We start from the raw sequence: 21,791 nt of genomic DNA, 5'->3' as shown, positions 1-21,791 counted from the left end.
AGCGGCCCTGCATTCGAACCCGACATACTTACAAATGGGCTTTTTTTCAAAAACACCGGCACCCTGAGGGTTTATATGACCTCTGCTCTTGCGAACCCTCGTTAAAAATAAAAAAAAGAAAAAAGAACGGCAAGGACAAGCTGAACAGGGTGGACCGGAAACGACTAAACTTCACCGCTCTAAAGACAAAATTTCACAAATTCACCAAGATTTAGTGGGCAATTTCTAAAAAAAAATTAATTAATTGCCATATTAAAAATTAAAACAAAAAAATCGTTTCTTCGTTCCTTTTCGGTCATTCCGGTCAGCCTATCTATATTGTGTCATGCCTCATCCATCTTATTTCCTTGACATATAAACCCAACAATAGTGACTAGACAACGCAGTTGTTAACGCGTCTGAACGACCAAAACAGCGAGTATTTTCAATTACAGTAGGATGTCTAACTTCGCTTCCTTACCTCATTCTCCTTATTTCCCTGATTAAGATCCATCTATGTTCATTAGACTTCTCTGCTGACAACGTGTGTGATAAACCAGAACGAGTATTTCCCATCATTCTGATCAGTCTATAACTTATATTTCTCATTTTACTTTGTTTATTACCGTGACTAATATAAAATCAATACTGGCGGTTAGAAAAAGGAGATTATAAGGGTATTCACGATGTTTGTAAGATGTTAACTCGTGTAAACTCGAATAGAGAAATGTCCAGTAAGATCGTGAACGCACCCTTCTTTTCATAGCATGTTAAACGTTAATTTTTCCGCAATGCTGCCCGTGGCGATTGGTAGAACCAAAAATAAAGCTATAACAGTCCTTGAAGGATTGTTCTTCTTTGTTTTGGTTTCTTTTGTGTTAAATTGTAAGATGCTAGAAGTTAATAGGAAAATTAATCAACTCTTTCATTCAAAATGCTTTCTCGAATAGTACTAACAAATGACTCGCTTCAATTCGTGCCGACATACCTAACTTGTATCTAATCTAACAGCTTACAATTTTATAGGATATGGGATGTTGAATTTTTTTTTCTTTTACCCTTTCCACCACCCCGCCGTACCTAAGGAAGACCCCATACCGGCGGACAAACGCTTTAGCTTAATCGAATTTGTATATCTAAGGGATTTCAAATAAATGAGATAAAAATATCTCCCAACGATCTTTCCTTCAGGCGAGACCGCTGGTCGGTTTTTGAAGGGACCATATTTTCATTTTAGAACCTAAAACAAAAGGTCTTCCCTTGCTGGTTTCCCCTTGCACATTTACTTTTCCTTGGTTTTATTTTCTATCTATTTATATTATCTAAAATTTTCTTACTAAGAAGAGGAAAACAGCCCGGAACCCTAAACCTAAACCTATGTTTAATTATGCAATAAATAAATAAATAACGGTAATAAAACTCTAACAATAATAACAATATTTAGGACTTAATAATTAGAATAAATAGGGACTTGTTCATTTAAGCGTATTTGAGGCAAAGTCTTTTAGTGCTCCAAAAGATTTGATATGACAGACTAGCTTTTGGAGATTAGGCGGCCATTCTGCTGAGGTGATGGTCTTTCGCAAACGTTCTCTTTCTGCCTTGAATTTGATACAGCTGAAGAGTTCATGTTCGGCGTCTTCTTCATTGCTGCAAACGGAGCATAAAGGGCTTTCTCTATTCTTATATTTATGAAGATAGCTTGCGAAGTTTCCATGTCCTGATAGCATTTGGGTGGTCCAGTAGTCGGGATGTAGCCATTTTGCTTTTTGTCTTTTTTCAACGCTATTTATTATGAATGAGAGTATAAAGTCAGGTCAGAAATTAACAAAAGAAATGTATTGGTCTGATTTAAATAACGCAAATTTAAGAATAAAAATACATGAAAACAAAAAACAGCTGTTAAATTCATGACTGCCATGTTTGTTACCTATGCCCTAACGGATAGCAATGTGACTACATTTTCAACCTAACATCTAACATTGGCCCTGGCCTGTTAGATCGAACAATGTTAACTAGCCGATTCTTACAAATCTACGTCATCATTTTTCTCGATCTAACAGGTCGTAACAAGGTTAACACAAAGATCGTTATTACCCCTATTAACTCATGTTAGCTCGAATAGAAAAATGTCCAGTAAGATCGTGAACGTCTTTATTTCTTATCATGTTAAATGTTAATTTTTCCGCAATGATGAGCGTGGCGATTGGTAGAACCAAAAATAAAGCTAATAACAGTCCTTGAAGGCTTGTTGTTGTTTAATATGGTTTGCTTTTGAGGTAAATTTTAAGATGCCAAAAGTTATTAAAAAAGGAAAATTAATCAACTTTTCATTTAAACTACACTTGAAAATTAATAACAAATAACACGCTTCAATTCGTGCAGACATACCTAACTTGTATTCTTAACATTTATCATTGGCCGTGGCCTGTTAGATCGAGCAATGTTAACCAGCCGATTAATACATATCTACGTCATCATTTTCTCGATCTAACACGACCTAACAGAGATAACAGGGTTAACACAAATATTGTGAATACCCCTATTATTTCATCTTCCCTTGAGATGAAGCAATACAGTTCATGCTCAAGGACATCCGTCCCTCCACATACTATCTCATGCTGCACACCATACACATACTCTCTGCATATTTTTTTATCCAAGTTGCTATATTTCTGGGTAGCGTTCTGGCCTCCACACTATACCATGTTGACATTACATCGTCAAACCACCTTTCACATTTGCAGAGGATACAGTGATCCTCTATACTAACTCCAAATCTTGTCATTTCCATTCGAAAACTTCAATATCTCACACTACTAGAGTTTTGGTGTGAAAAGAAAAGAATAAAATTTAACACAGACAAATCCACCCAGATTACCTTTGCACTACGTAAAACGATCTAGCTCAGTATACTTAAATAATATTATCCTCCAAATTTCGTGTTCCTCGGACCGTCAAGAAGTTATGGCACGAAACAGGACTTTTTCTCGACTTCTTTACATACTTTCTGATCTACCGCTACAGGGTTAAAACAAAGATCGTGAATACCACTACTGTGTCCCATAAACCAAAGCAGCGAATATTTCTAAATATTATGATGTGACTATTCATATTGGGTTAGATATAGTTAGATAGTAGATTAGACAAAAAAGCTCATAACACGTCTGACAAACCAAAATAGTTAGTATTTTTCGATAATTTTGATCACTCAGTTTATATCCATGACCGGTGATTCGACAACGCTGCTCACAACATGTCTGACATATCAAAATATGTGGCATTTTTGACGATTTTGTTTATCTTATTTTCATTGTGTCATGTTTCCCTCTGTTTATTAACCTGGGCATCTATTAACCCATAATTGGTAACCATAGAACAGTGCAGGTAAGAACGGGTCTGACGGACCAAACGATCGAGTATTTTTGATCATTTTGGTCAATTTGTCATCTTATTATTATGCTTATTACCCTGACCAACTATCAATGAATAATTCCTGATTATTCATTGGAACAATGTAGAATTCAATGCGCCTACTAGACGAAAACAGTGTTTCCTACCATTTTAATCAGGTTGGATAACCAACCAACACTGGATTATACCAATGATGAGAGTTCATTGGGGCCTTCGGCCTCTGTATTACCCTCTCCAATTATCAATTCATAACTGGTCATTGGAAAAAGCAGGTGACAACAGATCTGACAATCGAAAATAGCGAATTTTTGATAATTTTTTCAGCTTATCTTCATCTGTCATCATGGTACTGTGACGTCGATCATTCCAACACTTCTAAAACTTGGGATAGTAAAGGGTAGAAGAAAAGCAAAATAAAACAAATAAAAGCACACTTGCTGAAAATAAACCGACTGAAAACAAAATATATTTACAAGACATATATATACAAGCTAAGACGTTAAACTCTTCTCCCCAATTCCAACCTGCAACCACACAACGATACAGCACAATCGCTCAACTCACCCTGGTGGCAACTAAATTATGGTAGAATTTATTTTAGGTTCGAGCAACCGTTATCGAGTCTGGAATACACCTCATCTCTTTTTTCCAGTTCAACTCCATCATCTCCCCTCCTTCGACCTTCCCCCACTCAGCATTCTAATGTGCCCCATTCACTTTCAAAAGTGACTGAAAGTGTCATCCCCAAAATGTGAGGGTGACAGTACTAATAACCCTAACCTACTTTTAACACACCACTGCTTAAACGCAGGTGACAACGCGTCTGTCAGACCAAAATATGGTGTACTTTTTATTATTCTAGTCTGGTGATGCTCATTGTGCCTAATTAAGTCGCAAGGTCAGACAGATCAAAATGAAACCCGCAAAAATCGAGAAGTAATATCTCACCTATTCATTTTTTCACGAACAATCACAACTGGAGGATGATGCTTTTATTTTAACTAGTGACTTGTTGTTATTAGTAATTCGATAAAGGGATTAATCAACGATGGTGTTGTATGCCCATTGGGATTAGCGCCTTTTCGGACTATTTTCCGAGGGTGTAATGAGGGTGCGAGACACGCTCCGAGCGGGCTGCAAATGAGAGAAAATCCTCTCCCTTCTAATCTCAAGGGTTCGCTGAGGCGGATTACACCTTTTTCTGATATAAAGAAACGCCTCATGAGCTGCTGGGACCTACGGCTTGACAAATTAAATTCGTTGGGGAGCGGGGAAGCCAATTAGCCACGAGAGTCGTGCGTCTGTTTTGTAGCCGTTTTTATCCTTTAGGCAAACATGGGGGGCTCTGATGGCTCGGGGACCATTGTGGCACCCTCTGCTTTCAAACTTACTTGGAGTGATACAAGTTAAAAATTTACGACGCGCTATAAATTGTCAATTGTGTTTTAATGTGGATTTAATTGATGACGGGGATTACATTTTCACTTTTAACTTCTCCTTCGCCCTTTTTCCAATTTTTCACATTTAATGTCAGTATTCTTAACCGTAATGTCAGTATTAACTCTCAAATCTAAAATGATTTCAATCAGAAAGGTACTAGTGTCACATTTTGATAACTACTTATATTGCCACATTAGCTGATGATACTGCCATGGTGTAGTTGATAGTTCATGAGAAGCTGCATGCTGCGAGTAGATATAAACGAGGTCATTAAATGTAAAATGAAACTCAATGAAGACAATTCTGCATTCGTTCCATTCACCAATTGAAACATTAAACGTCAGCCTGGTATCATCAATACTCAGCCTGCTGGTTGTCCCATATATTGTACAAACAATAAAAAATATTTGGACACTTGCCAAGCTCAAACAACACACCCAAAAAGCTCAGGAACAAAAGCTCAAAAGGTCAGTGAAGGAAGAAAGCGTGAAGTTCAAACTCAGGAAGTTGTACTGGCAACCTACCTTTGGAATACCATGAAGTCAAAGTTGTTAGGTGTATGGAGGTCATTAGAGTGAAAGTGGTCTGATGAATAAACCTACTGAGGAAACTGTGGCAAGGTAGATTTCTCACTTGATGAAAAATGATCAGTGTCACTTAGGACCAAAACTCGTTGACGTCATTATTAAGGTCGCCCATAACATAAACCTAGAAAAATAATTAAGACGTTTTATCCATGACTGTAGGGTTATGAAGTCGCATATATCAAATTCGTACGATGAGGTATCAGTAATAAATGTTTCCATACTATTTCCTGTGAGGTGACGAGTAGGTACCAAGCTTCTCTAATACTCATCTTCAAAGTTCCAGATTCTCCAAGCTTATGCTGACGGAAAGAGACGTATGAAGTAATCGGAGATGTGTCTTCTTAAATTTTGCATTGTCACCAGGACATTGTGTTCTTTCTACTCACCTCCTAACTCGGGCAATTCAGTCATCTGACAAAAAAACCTACACAGCATCGGTATTTGCAAGGAGACATTACTTACATTATATGTATTGAGGAAGAAGAAACTGTCACTCTTATTATGTTCAAATGGAAATACCTAAGGTATCAAGATGACAGAAAAAGTGTTCCGGCAATAACCCTGAAGTTCTTAGATTAAGACCTGTCTATTTCCAAACCCTACAGAGCGTATCTCATCTTTCTTCTTAATAATTAATTAAGGTTTTTAGTTGGATGAAAAAAGGTAATGGCACGAGAGGGATTCGAACCCACGACCTTCGGCTACTACGCCGCTGCTCTACCACCTGAGCTATCGTGACCTCGATCCACTCGGACATCAACTCCCCATCTCAAACCCACCTTATGAGTTTTCCCTCCTTGTGCCATTTTTTCTTCTTAATCAATAACTAATACTATTCTCACAATCCAGCCCTGATCCAAGGTGCTATGGAACCCGTGCTGAAATATGAATGGTAAAGGGGTTATTGTATAGATAACGTAAAGGTACCAAGTGACCCCTCCCCTTGAGGAAATATCCTTATATCGAGGATGCTGATTTTTGGTACTCCTCTCATACTGAATTTTAGGTCCTTCTTACTCGTAGGAACAACACTGAAAAAGAAAAGAAAAACAAATCACCGAGTGAACTTAAATAGGAAGAAACTTCATGAAAGCGACACCGGATCCTCTTTACCTCAAACCAATGAAGATCTCAGAACAATCTTCTCCTGTTGCCTCCTACAGAAATCTTGGCTCTAAGGAGAGGAAATCATCAACTTTAAGACGAAACCACTCAAACGAACGTGAGAGATAATGGTACTACTCAAACCCAGGAAAATTTCAGGGGCCCAAAGAAACAGTTTATATGTTGAAGAAAAATTTAATGCTATGTATATCATCTTCCAATGCGAAGCAACTACTCAATGGAAACAACCTAGGAAACCAAGAAAAAGATTTGGAGCAATTTTAGTCTATGAACTATTATTTCTTTAGTGAATAATAACATTTAACTAAGGAACTAGAAAAAGAACGATAAAGCTGAAGGTTATAGTGTTTTCTATCCCATTTATTAGCATTTCCTCATCATCATCATATTTTTAATATTACCTGTCTGTAAAATATATTTTGATATTTGTTTGTTGCTTTTCGCTGCTGAATAAGAAATGAAAGAAAATACTTCTTGGATGTTTATTCTACTTAATGAAATTGACCTTTCTAGATAGCTAAGTTTGATGAAATCGTAAATAGACCTGTAGTTGATGCGTCGTTTAGCCTACATATCGCTTTTGAATAAGTGATACCACGAGTCGAGTATTCGATAGCCCTTTAAATACTGAAAGGCCACTCCTACTTTCCATATTGTACCAAGTCGCACGTTGTGCTAGCTTAGCGTTTCCCAACAGCTCGAAAGGCGGCAACGCTCATCAAAATTTCAGCCGAATTGAACCGCCAATTACCTTGTACTTCGACTTAGACCGGAACATTATTGAATAAATAAGCTTGATGGAATGCGTGAGATGCTAAGAGGAAGAGAACGAGAGATGGTTTTAAGAGTTTCCCTGAGAAAAGACGGTTTTTCAGTACTTAACGTTATATACTGTTTTCAATTAATTAATCTTTAATTAAGGTTATGGTTGAGATAAAAAAGTCAGTGTCACAAGCGGGATTCGAACCTACGACCTTCAGGCTAAACATGCCGCTGCTCTACCACCTCTAACGTGACTTCGATCCTCTCGGGCACCAACTCTCCACCTCAACCTAAATAAAATGGCAAAAAGGAGGGAAAATTAAAAAAAAAAGTGGGGTTGAGATGGGAAGTTACTGTCCGAGTTGATCGAAGTCACGATAGCTCAAGTGATAAAGCAGCGGAATTCGAACCCACGAACTTCGGCTAAATAAGCCGCTGCTTAACTTCCCACTAACTTGCCATCTCCATCTCAACCACACTTTTTTTTAATTTTCCCTCCTTTTTGCCATATTATTTAGGTCAATATTTAGGTCAATCAAGTTAGAAGTGGTAGAGCAGCGGCGTGTTTAGCCCGAAGGTCGTGTGTTCGAATCCCGCTTGTGACACTTACTTTTTATCTCAACTAAAAACCTCAATTAAAGATTAATTAATTGAAAAGAATTTATTTGGTTAAGCGGACCACGAAACGTAATAAATATAAAAACTGATCTCAACAGGGTTTAGTAAAAAAATTTTTACCAGTTCACTGACTCGCAGACGATCAAATAAAATTGAGTTTGTCTGTGCTGAAATGTAGTTAATTAAGCATATTAGAACGTCTGTTTTGTTCGTTGCATTATTATTAAGGGTAATATTGATTGACGTCAGACCAACATGTGCTTAGGGATAACGTAAAAACTTAAATAATTCCTTCGGCAATCCTCTTTAGCTTAGTCGTAACAAAGGGTGTTTGCTTTATCGCTGATAAAAATCCCCTGTTTGTAATAACATTGGCGTTATTATATCGCTGCTACTTTCAGGAATTTATTAAAAATTTCTTCCGCCGATTTCGATTCGGACCATTGATTTTATGTATATTTCAGTCATTCCGTCGAGATTATTGACAATAATAACTCCGCACATGCCAAATGTAGGGAGTGCAACATGTTGCGAGGCCAAGTGTTGCACGGGATCCCCTCTTTCACAATTAACAATGGACGACGACAAAGCCTGCAAAGTAATAAGCCCGGATTGACACGGGCCCCACATTTTAATCAAGCTCCTATCCGGGCTTCCCCTCCGCGAAACCAACGCATCTGCGTTTCTCCAGATGGTGATAATGAGCGCCTACCACGAAAACACCGTTTTCATTTTTGTAAAGTTGAAAGAAAAACTGTTCAAATTAAACATACGGGTGGGCTTTTTTTCTGGAAGATGTGCGATTGATAGGGATTGAACGAGCTTATGTTGGATATTTGTGATGAGTTCGCTTTCACCAAGCCTAACAATGGAGCAAATATTTACCTTATAAGACAATGAAAATGGCTGCTCACCTGCTAGGTTTGTTTACACACCGAATTTCACCTTATTTTTAGCTTCTAGTTTGTACTTAAAATTTTCTTGAATACTTTAAATTTGCTTCCATGATTGAAAAAAACCTATAGATTATAACGACTAATCTGTATTCTTATCAAATTTTAAAATTTAATTTGCGCCATACCATTATCAATATTCACAAATAAATGTGTGGTGATTAGTGACCGTTAATCGATATTTATTTAAAAATCGTGAGATGCAGTCTGGTGTGATGTAGGTTTCAGAAAAACATTTTCTTTATCTTGCCAACGTTTCGATCTTTATTGAGGTCATCTTCAGGGCCTGGGATTTACAAACATTGTTTAAATTTAAGAAAAACATGTAGGATGTTGAAAAAGTGAATTTATACAATGCAATATATATTATATATATTTTTTTTTAAATATATTCAATCAAAGTATTTCTACTCACTCAAAGTGTTTGTCTTCTGTGTAGTGAGTAGAAATACATTGATTAAATATATTTAAAAAAATAATAAAAAAATATATGAATATATTTTATTGTATAAATTCACTTTTCCACATCCAAAATGTAATTGTTATATGTAATCAATATTTGTAAATCCCAGGCCCTGAAGATGATCTCAATAAAGATCGAAACGTTGGCACGATAAATAAAATGTTTTTATGAAACCTACATCACACCAGACCGCATCTCATGATTCCTAAATAAATATTTACAAAAAAAAAATTAATATATTTCTCAAAATTTCATAAATTTTAGAAAACTTTAAATCTAATATAAACATGTAGTTAACAAATCGTATTTACAATCAGATTACATAAAAAGCACATTCCTATCTTTTTATTTATTAACGCCGAAAGGGGTGACAAGATAAGATTTAAGGCAAATGTCCCGAGCACGTGCTTCTTCCGAGCCATTAGGGTTGGTGTGGGGGTTGCATTTCAGAAATTAAGCCCCCCCCCTCGCCAAATGATTAATGAAAACGAGATCCAACTCCATGTTCTCCTCGACGCATCAGAGACCCCATTTCGATATAATCCCTTCAAAATTTATATTGATGGCATGAAAACGAGGTTAAACGAGTATAATTCAAAAATTTCAGCGATGATGTTCATGGGTGTTGAAACAATGAATATTATTGTTCTGAGAGCAAATAAATTCAAATACAGGAAAAAAGCTAGAAAAGAGTAGATCCTTTCTTAGATTATTTTTGAAGAAACAGATTGAGATATGAAGATAAATTGTATGGCAGCAACTATCAACAAAGTTCCACTAATTGTGCGGTTGTTTCCAATAATTTTGGTTTGCCAATCCGCGCTGTTTTGGGCATTATTTTGGTACAAATAGAAAATGAAAAATGAACAGAAATACTGACATGCATAACAAATAAAACCTAGATTTAATGTACTAAAAGCACGGACAAACGAAGATGATGACAATCGCACGACACCCCTCACGATCGTATCAAAGGGACTTCGATTCAAATAAATCACACTGACTTAATATTTTTCAATAAATTCACTAATTTCGTAGTCAACTTGACCAATTAATATATATTACAATTAATTAAGGTTTTTAGTTGAGATAAAAAAGTCAATGGCACGAGCGGGATTCGAACCCACGATCTTCGGCTAGATAGGCCGATGCTCTACCACGAATGGGTTCGAATCCCGCTCGTGCCATTGTCTTTTTTTTATCTCAACTAAAAAACCTTAATTAATTGTAATATATTAATTAGTCAAGTGGACCACGAAATTAGTGAATTTGAAAATAAATATGTAAATAAATAAAATAATATATATATATAAAATGATAATGCCTAAAAATGATTGATCTGGGTTTAAAATAGAAATTTAATTACTTATAAAATAATATTATTCATGTTTAAAAAGTAAAATTGAATAAATTTAATCTAGTTTATAAGATATTTTGTATATATATTAGGACCAACTATTGAGGTTAATTAAAAAAGAAATGAATCATATCCTTTAAAAATAATTAAAATTTATTATGAAAACTCTGAGAAAACATTTGCACATAATGTGTGCATAATTACTGTATCAAATTTCCTGGGCTTTTCGCTACAATTCACATTCTCTTACTCACTCACTCATTTTTCTCTCTCCCTCTCTCTCTCCCTCTCTCTCTCTCTCTCTCTCTCTCTCTCTCTCCTCTGTCTGTCTGTCTGTCTGTCTTTCTGTCTCTCTCTCACTCTCTCTCTCTCTCTCTCTCTCTCTCTCTCACTCTCTCTCTCTCTCTCTGACTCACTCACTCACTCACTCACTTCCTCTCTGTCCTATTCAGCAATCAAGATGTTAGAAAAATTGTTGCTGTCTGTACCGTCTTAACTACTATTAAAAAGAGTTGGATCAAACAGAAGCAGAAACAGGTACAGGACTCCGTCAGGAGAAACCGAAGACATCGGCATTTTGTACGAATGTCAAGCATTAATCTGTTTTGATAAAGTATGCATGAAGAGAAATGCTGATGAGGCACCGAGGAAAGTGTTAGTTTCGTTATAAAAAGTGCACTTTTCATGGTATGGCATCATGGGGGGTCGCACGACAGACAGGTGGCGGTGAAGTAAAAGTCGGATTACATTTATGGCCTCATGTTTTGACCTCGTTCTGCATAGTTATTTTTAAGTAACAGACCATCAATTGCATCAGGGTTAAGATGAAGTAATTGCTAGTAAATAACGTTTTAGCTGGAGTTTTAAAATTTCAAAAAGCTCAACAGCATCAAAGCAGAGTTTACTAAAGATTTTTAAAAATGCTTAATGAAGAGTTTTTCTCTAAAAAACAGTTTTGGGTCTATTCAATAATAACAAAAACTTCGTTCATGGCAATAGGAGCTAAAACGACTTGTTTCTATTTTTACTTTTTTTTAACCTGTTCACCCCGTACATTCTGTAATTCAAAGAAAAAAAGGTAAGTTGAAAAAAGTATAGACAAGGTTTATAATTCGAATGACTATTTATTACGAAAATATAATAATATATTACAAAAATTGCTTTTACTATGTTTGGTTAGAATGTGTTGTTTTTTTTTCTTATCTTTTCTTTTCATTTTTTGTCAGTGCCTTTAAAATGCATGTTCAACAATATAGTGCTCTTGTACTTTATTAATTCTACCATCCTGCTAATTATAATTCTCTACCTTCTCTAGATGTTATAAATATCATTTTTCTTTTATACTTCATATATAATTTCTTATATTTTTTCTTTTTATATAGGGAAGAGTATATAGTATACAAAATGGATTCTAACCAATCCTAGGGAGTAGTCTAAAATCTTGAGCAGACGCTAATTAATTGCTCGTTGCTGTTTATTTTTTTTTTCATTTTGTTCTCTTTGAAACCTATGCGCTGGCGACCTAATTGCTTAATTCTTAATAATAATAGTTAATAATAAATAAATAAAACGTTTTACATAATAAATTAATAGCGTTGCTGACTGAGAGACTAGTTAACACATAGAATAATTTAAGTCTTATACATAATTAACATAGAAATGATAAAATACATGGGTTTGTTTAATTTTGACTTTCAACCTGATTCGGTAATTACAATAGAATAAATAATATATATAGCAGAATCAAAAAATATTACAAAAATTAAAATAAATAAGAATAATGTACAATTTTAAATAATTATAGACCACTTCTGTTTTAAGAAAGCATATTTTTTGATAAAGAAAGATTATTAACATATTTAAATACAAAATTTAATATTTTTAAACTATACAGAAAACCAAAAATGTAAAAAGATTATAATAGATACAATGTTAGAAACATAGTTTAGGACAGTAATCTGAATATTTATACTAGCACGTTTTAAAACAGGTCGCAAAATTTTGTAGTTTCAAGTCTCATTTAAGTTTTAAATTGAAAAGGAATAAATAGTTCACTTATATCCTAAGCTTAATACTTTAATGTACTTATGGCTGTTCGGTCACACGGATTCAACCCCTTTGTAGAACCCTGGCCCACTTAACCTAGACTACAATTATTATTGCTTTTGAATACTATAGGCTATATTAGATTTGGGGCATTGCTCCAATGAAATTCAATAAGACACCAAGCTATTGCTTATCGAAATTATTATGATTATCGTTGTCTTTTATATTGCTTATAGATTTTTTTTTCACATAGGGTCTTAACACAAATTGAGAATTTACAACAGACGAATGCCCCAACGCATTATTGCCATGGAACGGTTTTACACAAAGACACGACCTTAAAATTTCAACAAAAAGCTCATTCATCTTTTAAAAAGAGAGTTCAAAATCAATTTTACTAGATTATTGCTTTAGCATAATGACTAGAATATATGTAAAAAAATCTTTAGAGAAAGACACAACCGAAAATTTCAACCGAATACTCATTCATATTTTAAAAAGAAAATTCCAAACCAACTTGATTAAATTAATGCTTTTGCACAATGACTAGAATATAGAAAAAATAGGTTTACGGAAAGACACAATCTTTTAAAAAGAATGGTAAAAAACAACTTGATTAAATTATTGCTTTCGCACAATGACTAGAATATAAAAAAACGTTTTTCAAAAAGACCCGACTTTAAAATTTCAACAGAAAACCCAGTCATCTTTTAAAGAGAAAATTCCAAATCAACTTGATCAGATTAATGCTTTCGCACAAGGACTAGAATATAGAAAAAAAATTACGAAAAGACACAATCTTAAAATTTCAACAGAAAACTCGTTTATCTTTTAAAAAGGATCCTAAAAAACAACTTGATTAGATTATTGTTTTCGCACAATGACTAGAATATAAAAAAACGTTTTTCAAAAAGACCCGACTTTAAAATTTCAACAGAAAACACGGTCTTCTTTTAAAGAGAAAATTCCAAATCAACTTGATTAAATTAATGCTTTCGCACAATGACTAAAATATAGAAAAAAACACGTTTACGAAAAGCCACAATCTTAATCAACAGAAAACTCATTTATCTTTTAAAAAGAATGGTAAAAAACAACTTGATTAGATTATTGCTTTCGCACAATGACTAGGATATAAAAAAACGTTTTTCAGAAAGACGCAACTTTAAAATTTCAACAGAAAACCCATTCATCTTTTAAAGCGAAAATTCCAAACCAACTTGATTAAATTAATGCTTTCGCACAATGACTAGAATATAGAAAAAATAGGCTTACGGAAACTCATTCATTTTTTAAAACGAAAGTGCAAAATCAACCTGACTAGATTATTGCTTTCGCACAATGAATAGAATATAAAGAATAAAATACTCAAAACTGACCATTCATCCCTTCATTTAAAAAGAAAATTAAACATCTTAAACCTATTATATGGTAAGAGATCATTTTGAGAATTAAACTCTATCTATTTACAAATATTGTGGTGCTTAAACTCGAGTGCTTTTCAAGCCGCCCAGTTAAGTACTTTAGCCACAGTAATATTTCGACTAGATATCACTCGTTTTTCGTCCAATCCCTCCGTCTAAAGACAAAAGACTGGAAAAACCCGACAACACTGACTACGAGGACGGGGAGAACAAGGACGCAGACTTAGAACAAAGATAAGACAAAGTGCTATAAACAGCGAAAAAGCAGAAGCTATTTGGTAAGATTAGAGGATGAGAGGGTTTAAGGGGTGAGAGACGCAGTGAAAGAGGGACGAGACCGAAAAGGAAGGGGCGGACGTTAAAATGTTTACCCACATTGTTTACAGAAGCGGAGGAAGCCGAAGAAGTGAGAGGGGGAGCTTTAGAGCTGGAAACCAATATAAGCCTTCTCGGCAGAAGTCTAGACAACACACGGGAACAATAGACGACACTTTAAAAGAGGGTCTGCGGAAAAATATCCAACGGGGCCTAAAAAAGTTAAGGAAAGCGACAGGACACAACATCTCGTAAGACGGAGCTCGGCTCTTGCTGAAATGATAGAGAAGACTAAGGAAGAGCGATTCGCACAGCACAGAAAGCGTTCGACGGAGGGATCTTAACATACAAAAACAAATAAATAATTAAATCATATGACTAGAATTATTTACACCGACTAGATTTAATATTGCACTTTTTCTCTTATCTATACAATTTAAATTATAAGTGCTTATTGCATTTATTGCTTATAAATTCTCTTAGACCACTATTTTTGACTAGATTATCTCATCCTCGGACTAGATCTTAAGACTAGTGGTGTTACAGTTATCCTATACCTAATACTGGAATGTGACGAAGTATGGCAATTATTTCTCTAATGAGATCTCTGAAAAAATATCTTAACTAATTAAAATTAATATGGCTTTTAGAATTGACCTTATAATTAAGTACTGACTGACTAGTGAGTCGGACTAGAATGATCGTTGTGACTTAAATACCTTAATATTACTTACTCTTTGGTTTATGCTAGCTTATTATGGCACGTTAGTGCTTATTTCAAAGAACATTATTAAATAAATTAAAAAAAATTAAGAAAAATAATTATTGTCTATTAATTTAACCCTATTGTCTAGAAAAAAGAATGCTTGTGTTTTTACATATTAAAGGCTAAATGACTAAATTGAAGACTTAAAATAATGACTAGATAAAAAGAAGCTTAAACAGAAAGAAATGACTAGTTTCGTTGATAAATGAAAAAATTGACTAGGATAGTTTTGGTTATAGTTACAAAAATAATGACTAGAAATTAATATTGTTTTGCAACATTTTTTTGTTATTTCTAAAGATTCGTTGATTTGCGAAACTGGAGTTTAGTTAAAACTCAGCCCAATCAATGGGCTTAAATTACTCCTTAACGACATGAGACATAAACTACAAAATTCATTAACCGATTTAAGCCATGCTAGTTACAAATTTTAAGATTTAATAAAGTATAACGATAGTGAGTAGAAGCGTCTAGAGTGACTAGTAGTAGTTAGTAACTTTCTCGTGCGAAGCACAAAAAAGTCCTCGTATTTTTGGACGAACTGTTGTAGATTTGGACGGTGCGAGTTTAGCCCTAACCAGGTATCGAAGGGGAGGGAGATTTTATTATGTGCTCACCGCTTTCCAAGCATGCCGATTCTAGATGTTTGTTCAGGTAAGACTTCAACGCGAAGGTTTTGTGACATCTCGTGCATTGATAGTTCTTGTCGGCCGAATGCGTCTGCATGTGTGCCCGGAGGTTAGACCGGTCGGCGAAGGCTTTGCCGCAATGCGCGCATCCGTAGGGCTTTTCTCCGGTGTGCGATCTGAGATGGCCCTGGAGGAGCCAAGGTCTGGAGAAAAGTTTGCCGCAGACGCCGCATGCGTGGCTCAGTTTGTGTGTGAGGAGGTGCATGGCCAAGGCCGGCATGCTTACGTACGCCTTCCCACATGTCATGCACTTCTTCGCCGACTGCGAGTCTAAGCTCCGATGAGTCTGCTTGTGCCGCGATAGATTACTCGACGTGGCGTACTGCTTCCCGCATTCCGAGCAAGTGTACCTCTGCTTGGAGTCGACTTGTCCGGCCGGGTCGACCGCCTTCTTTTTCGACCGGCCGTCGCTGACAAAAAAGGCCTCGTAGGTGTATGCTACAGTTTTAGAGGTAGGGGGGTTGGGTGACGGTTTCTCTGGAGGTGGTGCTGGGGTGGAGGCACTGAGGTCTAAGATAGCGTGAGCCGCGGATAAGTCCTCTTCCGCCGGCCTCCACCCCAAATTGGTGTATGTGGTGGTCACCGCAGGCCGGTCGTCCAAAGAATAAGGGCGGTAGATGTCCTTCTTCTTAGGCGGTAACGAAAGAGCTGCACCCGTGCTGGTGTAACACATTGACAGTGATTTCGTCCTCGGAAGCGTCGTCAGCTCTGTCGCCGGTTGGAGCGTCGCATAGGACGGCGGTGTTACCGAAGGTTCTCTCGGTAGGTAAGCCGTGAAATGTGATAAATCTTGGACATATCCTAAAAAGAAAAAAAAAACTATGTCAGATCTAAGTTTTTCATTTTCATAAATTTGTGGTTGAAAAGGACTAAAGTGACACTACAACTTTTAGTTATAAAATCACCCTTTAAGCTCATCACCAATCTTAGTTTGACGGTATAATTAGGAAAGTTCTCTGATCCTGCATAGCCTAAACCCAACAAGCAAGTTTCCTTAGAAGTATTGACCCACCAATAAACATTTTCCTGAACATGTGTTAGCAAACTCTCCTTACTATTTTTTTTACAATGACAACTCGCATTTTTAAAAACTGTTTTGATAAACATTCGAGGTTTTAAATTTAAGCGAATTTTGATTTTACATTATTACTTATTATTGTTATTTTTAAAACCATGCCTGATATTTATTATGAATGATATTTCCCAGTTCAAAACTACTGTAATTGATAATTAATGTTAATAGTGTGTAAAGCTTATATGCTAAATCTTTATAATTTTGACAAAAATGGATTTAACAATAATTTACGTATTAGTGTGAAGGTGGTAAAATAAAAAATTGTTGGTTACAAAGGCAGTCAAAAATTAAAAACATGATTTTACCATGTGACGTAACAAATGATAAATAAACCATACAAGATCAAATTCTCTAATCAGAAGATTATTGCCAGCAAAATTGTATAATATGTAATTATTATAAATTTGGTGGAGCCAAAAGATAACATTGTGTGATCTGATCCGTTGTTATTATCAGAAGAAAAAATGATTTTTTGTAAACCATCTAAATTTTTAACGTTAATCGTGTTGTTTTGGTTTGCAAGTTTGGTGCGATTGTTGGTAACAGTTTAGAAATCATCAGTTTTAAACAGGTCTTGCATAATTTACGATTTAATAGATCTAGATTAGTGAGTATAACTATAGAGTTTAATGACTAAATTAAAATCGTATAAAACCAAAACTAAACGTTTACTTACGCAAAAAAAGTGTTCTTAAGGTAAACGTGATTTGTGGTGTCAGCAGACTTAATTTTGAGTTGATGGTGAGGCGGCAGAGGTGGACACCTCGCCGCCCCCAAACGCACTGCTGCTGAAACCAACCCCCTCTATGGCTTTAAACCACCACCCCCACCCCTCTTTTATATCCGACCCTAGTCACTGACGAATATCGCGTTTGTTTTATTTTTAACTTTTATAGTTTTATTTAATGACAGATCTTGTTTTTCAAATTAATAATTAGTGGTTATTTTTTTGACGGATGGCATGAATGAAGTGGCTTACCGTTGTAAATGATAGGCGGTATCCTGTCTGTGTGATGTGGAGGAGGTGGGCTCGGTGCTGTAGCTGCCGCCGTCGGGCTCGAAGGTCCCCAAATTTGGGGCCCAGCAGGTGTGTCACCGACGACATCGATCTCTTCGTCTTCGTCTTCTTCTCTCGGCCTCTCGTCCGGCCACGGGTACCCTTTCCACTTTTTCGCCATCAGGCACCTCGGCATTTCTTCATCGGAGCCCCCACCTTGCGCGGCACAACGAAAGAAGGGAGGGACCGAACGACGAGAAAAGGGATGGGGAGGAGAGAACGAGAATCAAAAAGAGGGAGAGACGGGCGGAGAGTGAGAGAGAGAAAGAGAGAAGGATAAGGCGAAACAAAAATACAAAATAAAAAACAGAACCGAACACAAGTGTACCCTCGGAGGTCTGTCGGATTTGTGCCGAGGCCCTCGTGGTCTCGCCGTTTATATATGGGAGGGGGTTGGCCCGCGCTCAAGGGTGGAGGGGTTGCAACCCTGCGTGCGCTGCCCCCTTCCCCTCATTGATTCACCCCCGGATCGCGAGGGGGGAGAGCTCCATGAAAAATATGATGTTGGGCGCCTGAGCAGGAACAGCCCATTGCACCTCCCCTACCAGTCAAAACATATCAATCATCCCTAATTACCAGCATCAACACTATCCTCTCGGGCGCAAAAATATTTCGCATTTTGATTCCGCCCGCTCACATCTGAATTTAAGATCAGGACAAGGGAGTCGAGGAAATAATAGAGAAATATACAAACGAGGACATTATCCCTTCCAGACACGTCTATGACATTACGTCAAAAAACAATATATTTTCAATACAAAAGGGAAAATCATAGTATGTTTTATTTTACCACTGTTCCGTGAATGACTAAGCAACTTGTAGATTCTCACTTACTCAAGTTTTCCTTTCAGAACGGAAACCACGCGGAAGGAATAGTCACGTTACCTGTTGACATCTTAAATGTATCGATAAAAACCGATAAAGACATTTCAATCATTATAGTTATGCTGTATCCTGTGAGTTCAACTAATACCTACCTAGCTACCTCGCTGAAAGTCCAGATCATAGGTAGCTATCAAACAATAGGTTTGCTACCTCCGCAGACCACAGGAGGAAATGTCATAATTTATAAATGTATTATTTGGGGTGTAATATACTGCGCCCTTTAAGGGCTATTGTTTACCCCGTTCTATGACTATGGAACACCGGTGAGTCCTATTTCATCAGGGAACTTGATTAGAAGGCGGGGTTTATAGGTTGAATTTCTTCTACAGTCACAATGTCCGTCTCAAAATACTTCCTTCTGCGAGCAAGTGGAGCACCACAGTTTGGTAATAGTTGTGTTCATGCCTCCTCTGATGCTTTGCAGCACCTGCATGTGCTGTCTTAGGTTATACCAATCTTTTTTAAATGTCCATTTATTTTGCAGTATCCTGTTAAGAATCCTGTTAGGATTCGCAGTTTTTCCCGCTCTTGACTTCTTTCCTTCCAAAATTTATGAGGTTCTTTGATGGTCTATGTCCAATGAGTGAATTCCATTGTTCCCTCATTTTCTTTTTATCCTTCTGACTGAGGTGATTGATAGTGTGGATTCTTATGCAACAGAAGGATTCGGGTGCGACAAGCGGTACATATAGCAACCCGTTTTCTTGCAAGGTGACCGCGTTCTCGTTGCCTTCTACTTTCATATGTCCTGGGACTCAGCAGAGCCTGACTAATTACAAAATTTTATAATTAACCTTTAAATTGCCAAACTTTTATGAACTTGAACTTATTGAATTGGTTCATAACCCGTAATATTGCGTTCATAAATACAAAACAAAACTTAACCATCCCAATAGTATCGTGTATGGAGTACAAGTATAGATTGGTTTTGGGCCAACCATTATCGGGGCTGTACTGGCAATGGCAACATTGTTCCTTGGAAATGGATACAAGATACACCTGCAGGCGGTCCTTCGAGGTGAGATGGTTGATGTCCATTTTGCAACATTTGATCGCCTGCGTCCGAGCTCTCATTATAATTTTATATAGTGCAGCGATATATAATTTATGACAGATCTATTGCCAAAATCTTTTCTAATATCCTCGAATAAGCGAGATGATGATCAGAGTATAGTCGAGGCGGGATCGTTTCGTATATAATATTAATTTACTATTTTACCATAGACTTGTTAATGATTATAAATTAAGCGAAATTAATACAGTTTAAAATGTATTCGTCTGTTTCCTTCCATTGCTTCCATTGCCTCCACTGCTCAGTTTTCCATCCGATAATCTGTCATAGGCTCAAGCCGAAAATTGGTTGCCACCACACGACCAGATGTAGAAAGAAAGAATGCAAATTAATTCCACTAAATTACCGCATTCCATTACAAAAATTTTTCTACCTTGCACATAGTGTAATAATTATTTGGAGTTCCTGAGATGCCGTCTGGTGTGAGGTAGGTTTTAGAAAAAGATTTTCTTTATCGTACCAACGTTTCGACCTTTATTGAGATCATCTTCAGTGCTCAATGTGTTTCTTTTCTGTGTAGTGTCATTTATGTGTGTCGTGTTGAGATGCCATTGATTGAATATATAAAATATATTTTGCATTGTATAAATTCACTTTTCCACATCCAAAATGTAATTGTAATATGTAAACAATGTCATAATCTTAAAATAAAAATAAAAAATAAATCTGAATAGTTCTATTTGCAATTACTATCTCTAATTTTATTAGACTCTAATTGTTTACACAAATTATACAAACTAAACTCTTACAGCAAACCATAATAAAATATTACAATTTTAAAAATTAAATTTTTTTAAAAACTGAAATTAACTTCAATTTACTTGCTACTCTGAAAAACACCAAATTTAACGCGCACAAAATTGAATGTAATGAACTATATAGAAAACAACAACAGCAAAGTTTACAGCTAAGAATTTTTTTTCTTATTTTCAAAAATTGGATATGTAATGCATATAAAAATAGCATATGTACTAATGTCTTTGTTTATTTTTTGATTTTTAACATTCAAGTGTATTGATAGCTGACCGCCTTATCTTTGCTTCGTGTTGATATATTTATATAGAAAGTGGGTTCTCAACAAACTATTTTCAATTATTTCAGATTTTTGCGAGCTACATATAGTACAGTTCATTAATTTGAAAGAGAGAGAGAGAGAGAGAGGGAGAGGGAGAGAGAGAGAGAGAGAGAGAGCGTGAGAACTAGAGAGAGAAAAACGAGAGAAATAATAAGATAGAGAGTGCAAGTGAGGATTCGTAAAATTCGGCAATAGAAAAGTCAGCTTTCAATTTTTCACTGTTGATCGAACTGATACAACAATATCTTGAACAGAGCTAAGTTAATTTTAATATTGCTTATAGAAATGTGTGATATTTATTGACCGTTAATTAATGATTATTTATCGTGATATGCGTTTTGTGTGATGTAGGATAGAAAGTTCATTATCGTGCCAAAGTTTCGAAAAAAATTTTTTGAGATCATCTTCAGGGACTGGGATTCATAAACATAGATTCATTTTGACGTTGTAGTTATCAACCTGCAGCAATTAATGTTTCGAGTTGGATCTTCGGGAGATCAAATGACGGATGAAATAAAAAGAAAAACAACAGCTTCCGGGTTCAACCGAGCTTCGGCATTTGTTATCCAGAAGATCCAACTCGTAACAATGTTTCATTTATGCAGATACATGTAAAATTTGAACATGAATTGATACAGCCAGAAGAACGAAGAATCATGAACAGATATCAATTACACACGGACAAAAAG

General features: G+C 36.0%; 1 protein-coding gene across 1 annotated transcript; it reads right to left on the bottom strand.

Annotated features, from left to right (window-relative positions):
• Window positions 1–11,802: 11,802 nt before the first annotated feature.
• On the bottom strand, window positions 11,803–18,434 carry LOC106673906 (transcriptional repressor scratch 2). Its single transcript, XM_014406291.2, has 2 exons — window positions 17,993–18,434; window positions 11,803–16,739 (listed from the first exon to the last, which is right to left on the bottom strand). Exons 1-2 carry the CDS (start codon window positions 18,204–18,206, stop codon window positions 15,823–15,825), a joined length of 1,131 nt encoding a protein of 376 aa, XP_014261777.1. The 5' UTR covers window positions 18,207–18,434; the 3' UTR covers window positions 11,803–15,822.
• Window positions 18,435–21,791: the final 3,357 nt, after the last annotated feature.

This window comes from Cimex lectularius, unplaced genomic scaffold (genome assembly GCF_000648675.2).
Source record: "Cimex lectularius strain Harlan isolate CLEC.00 unplaced genomic scaffold, Clec_2.1 scaffold42, whole genome shotgun sequence".
NCBI classification, from domain to species: Eukaryota; Metazoa; Arthropoda; class Insecta; order Hemiptera; family Cimicidae; genus Cimex; species Cimex lectularius.
The sequence above is the reverse complement of the archived record's forward strand: the minus strand, read 5'-3'. Positions and strand labels throughout refer to the sequence as shown.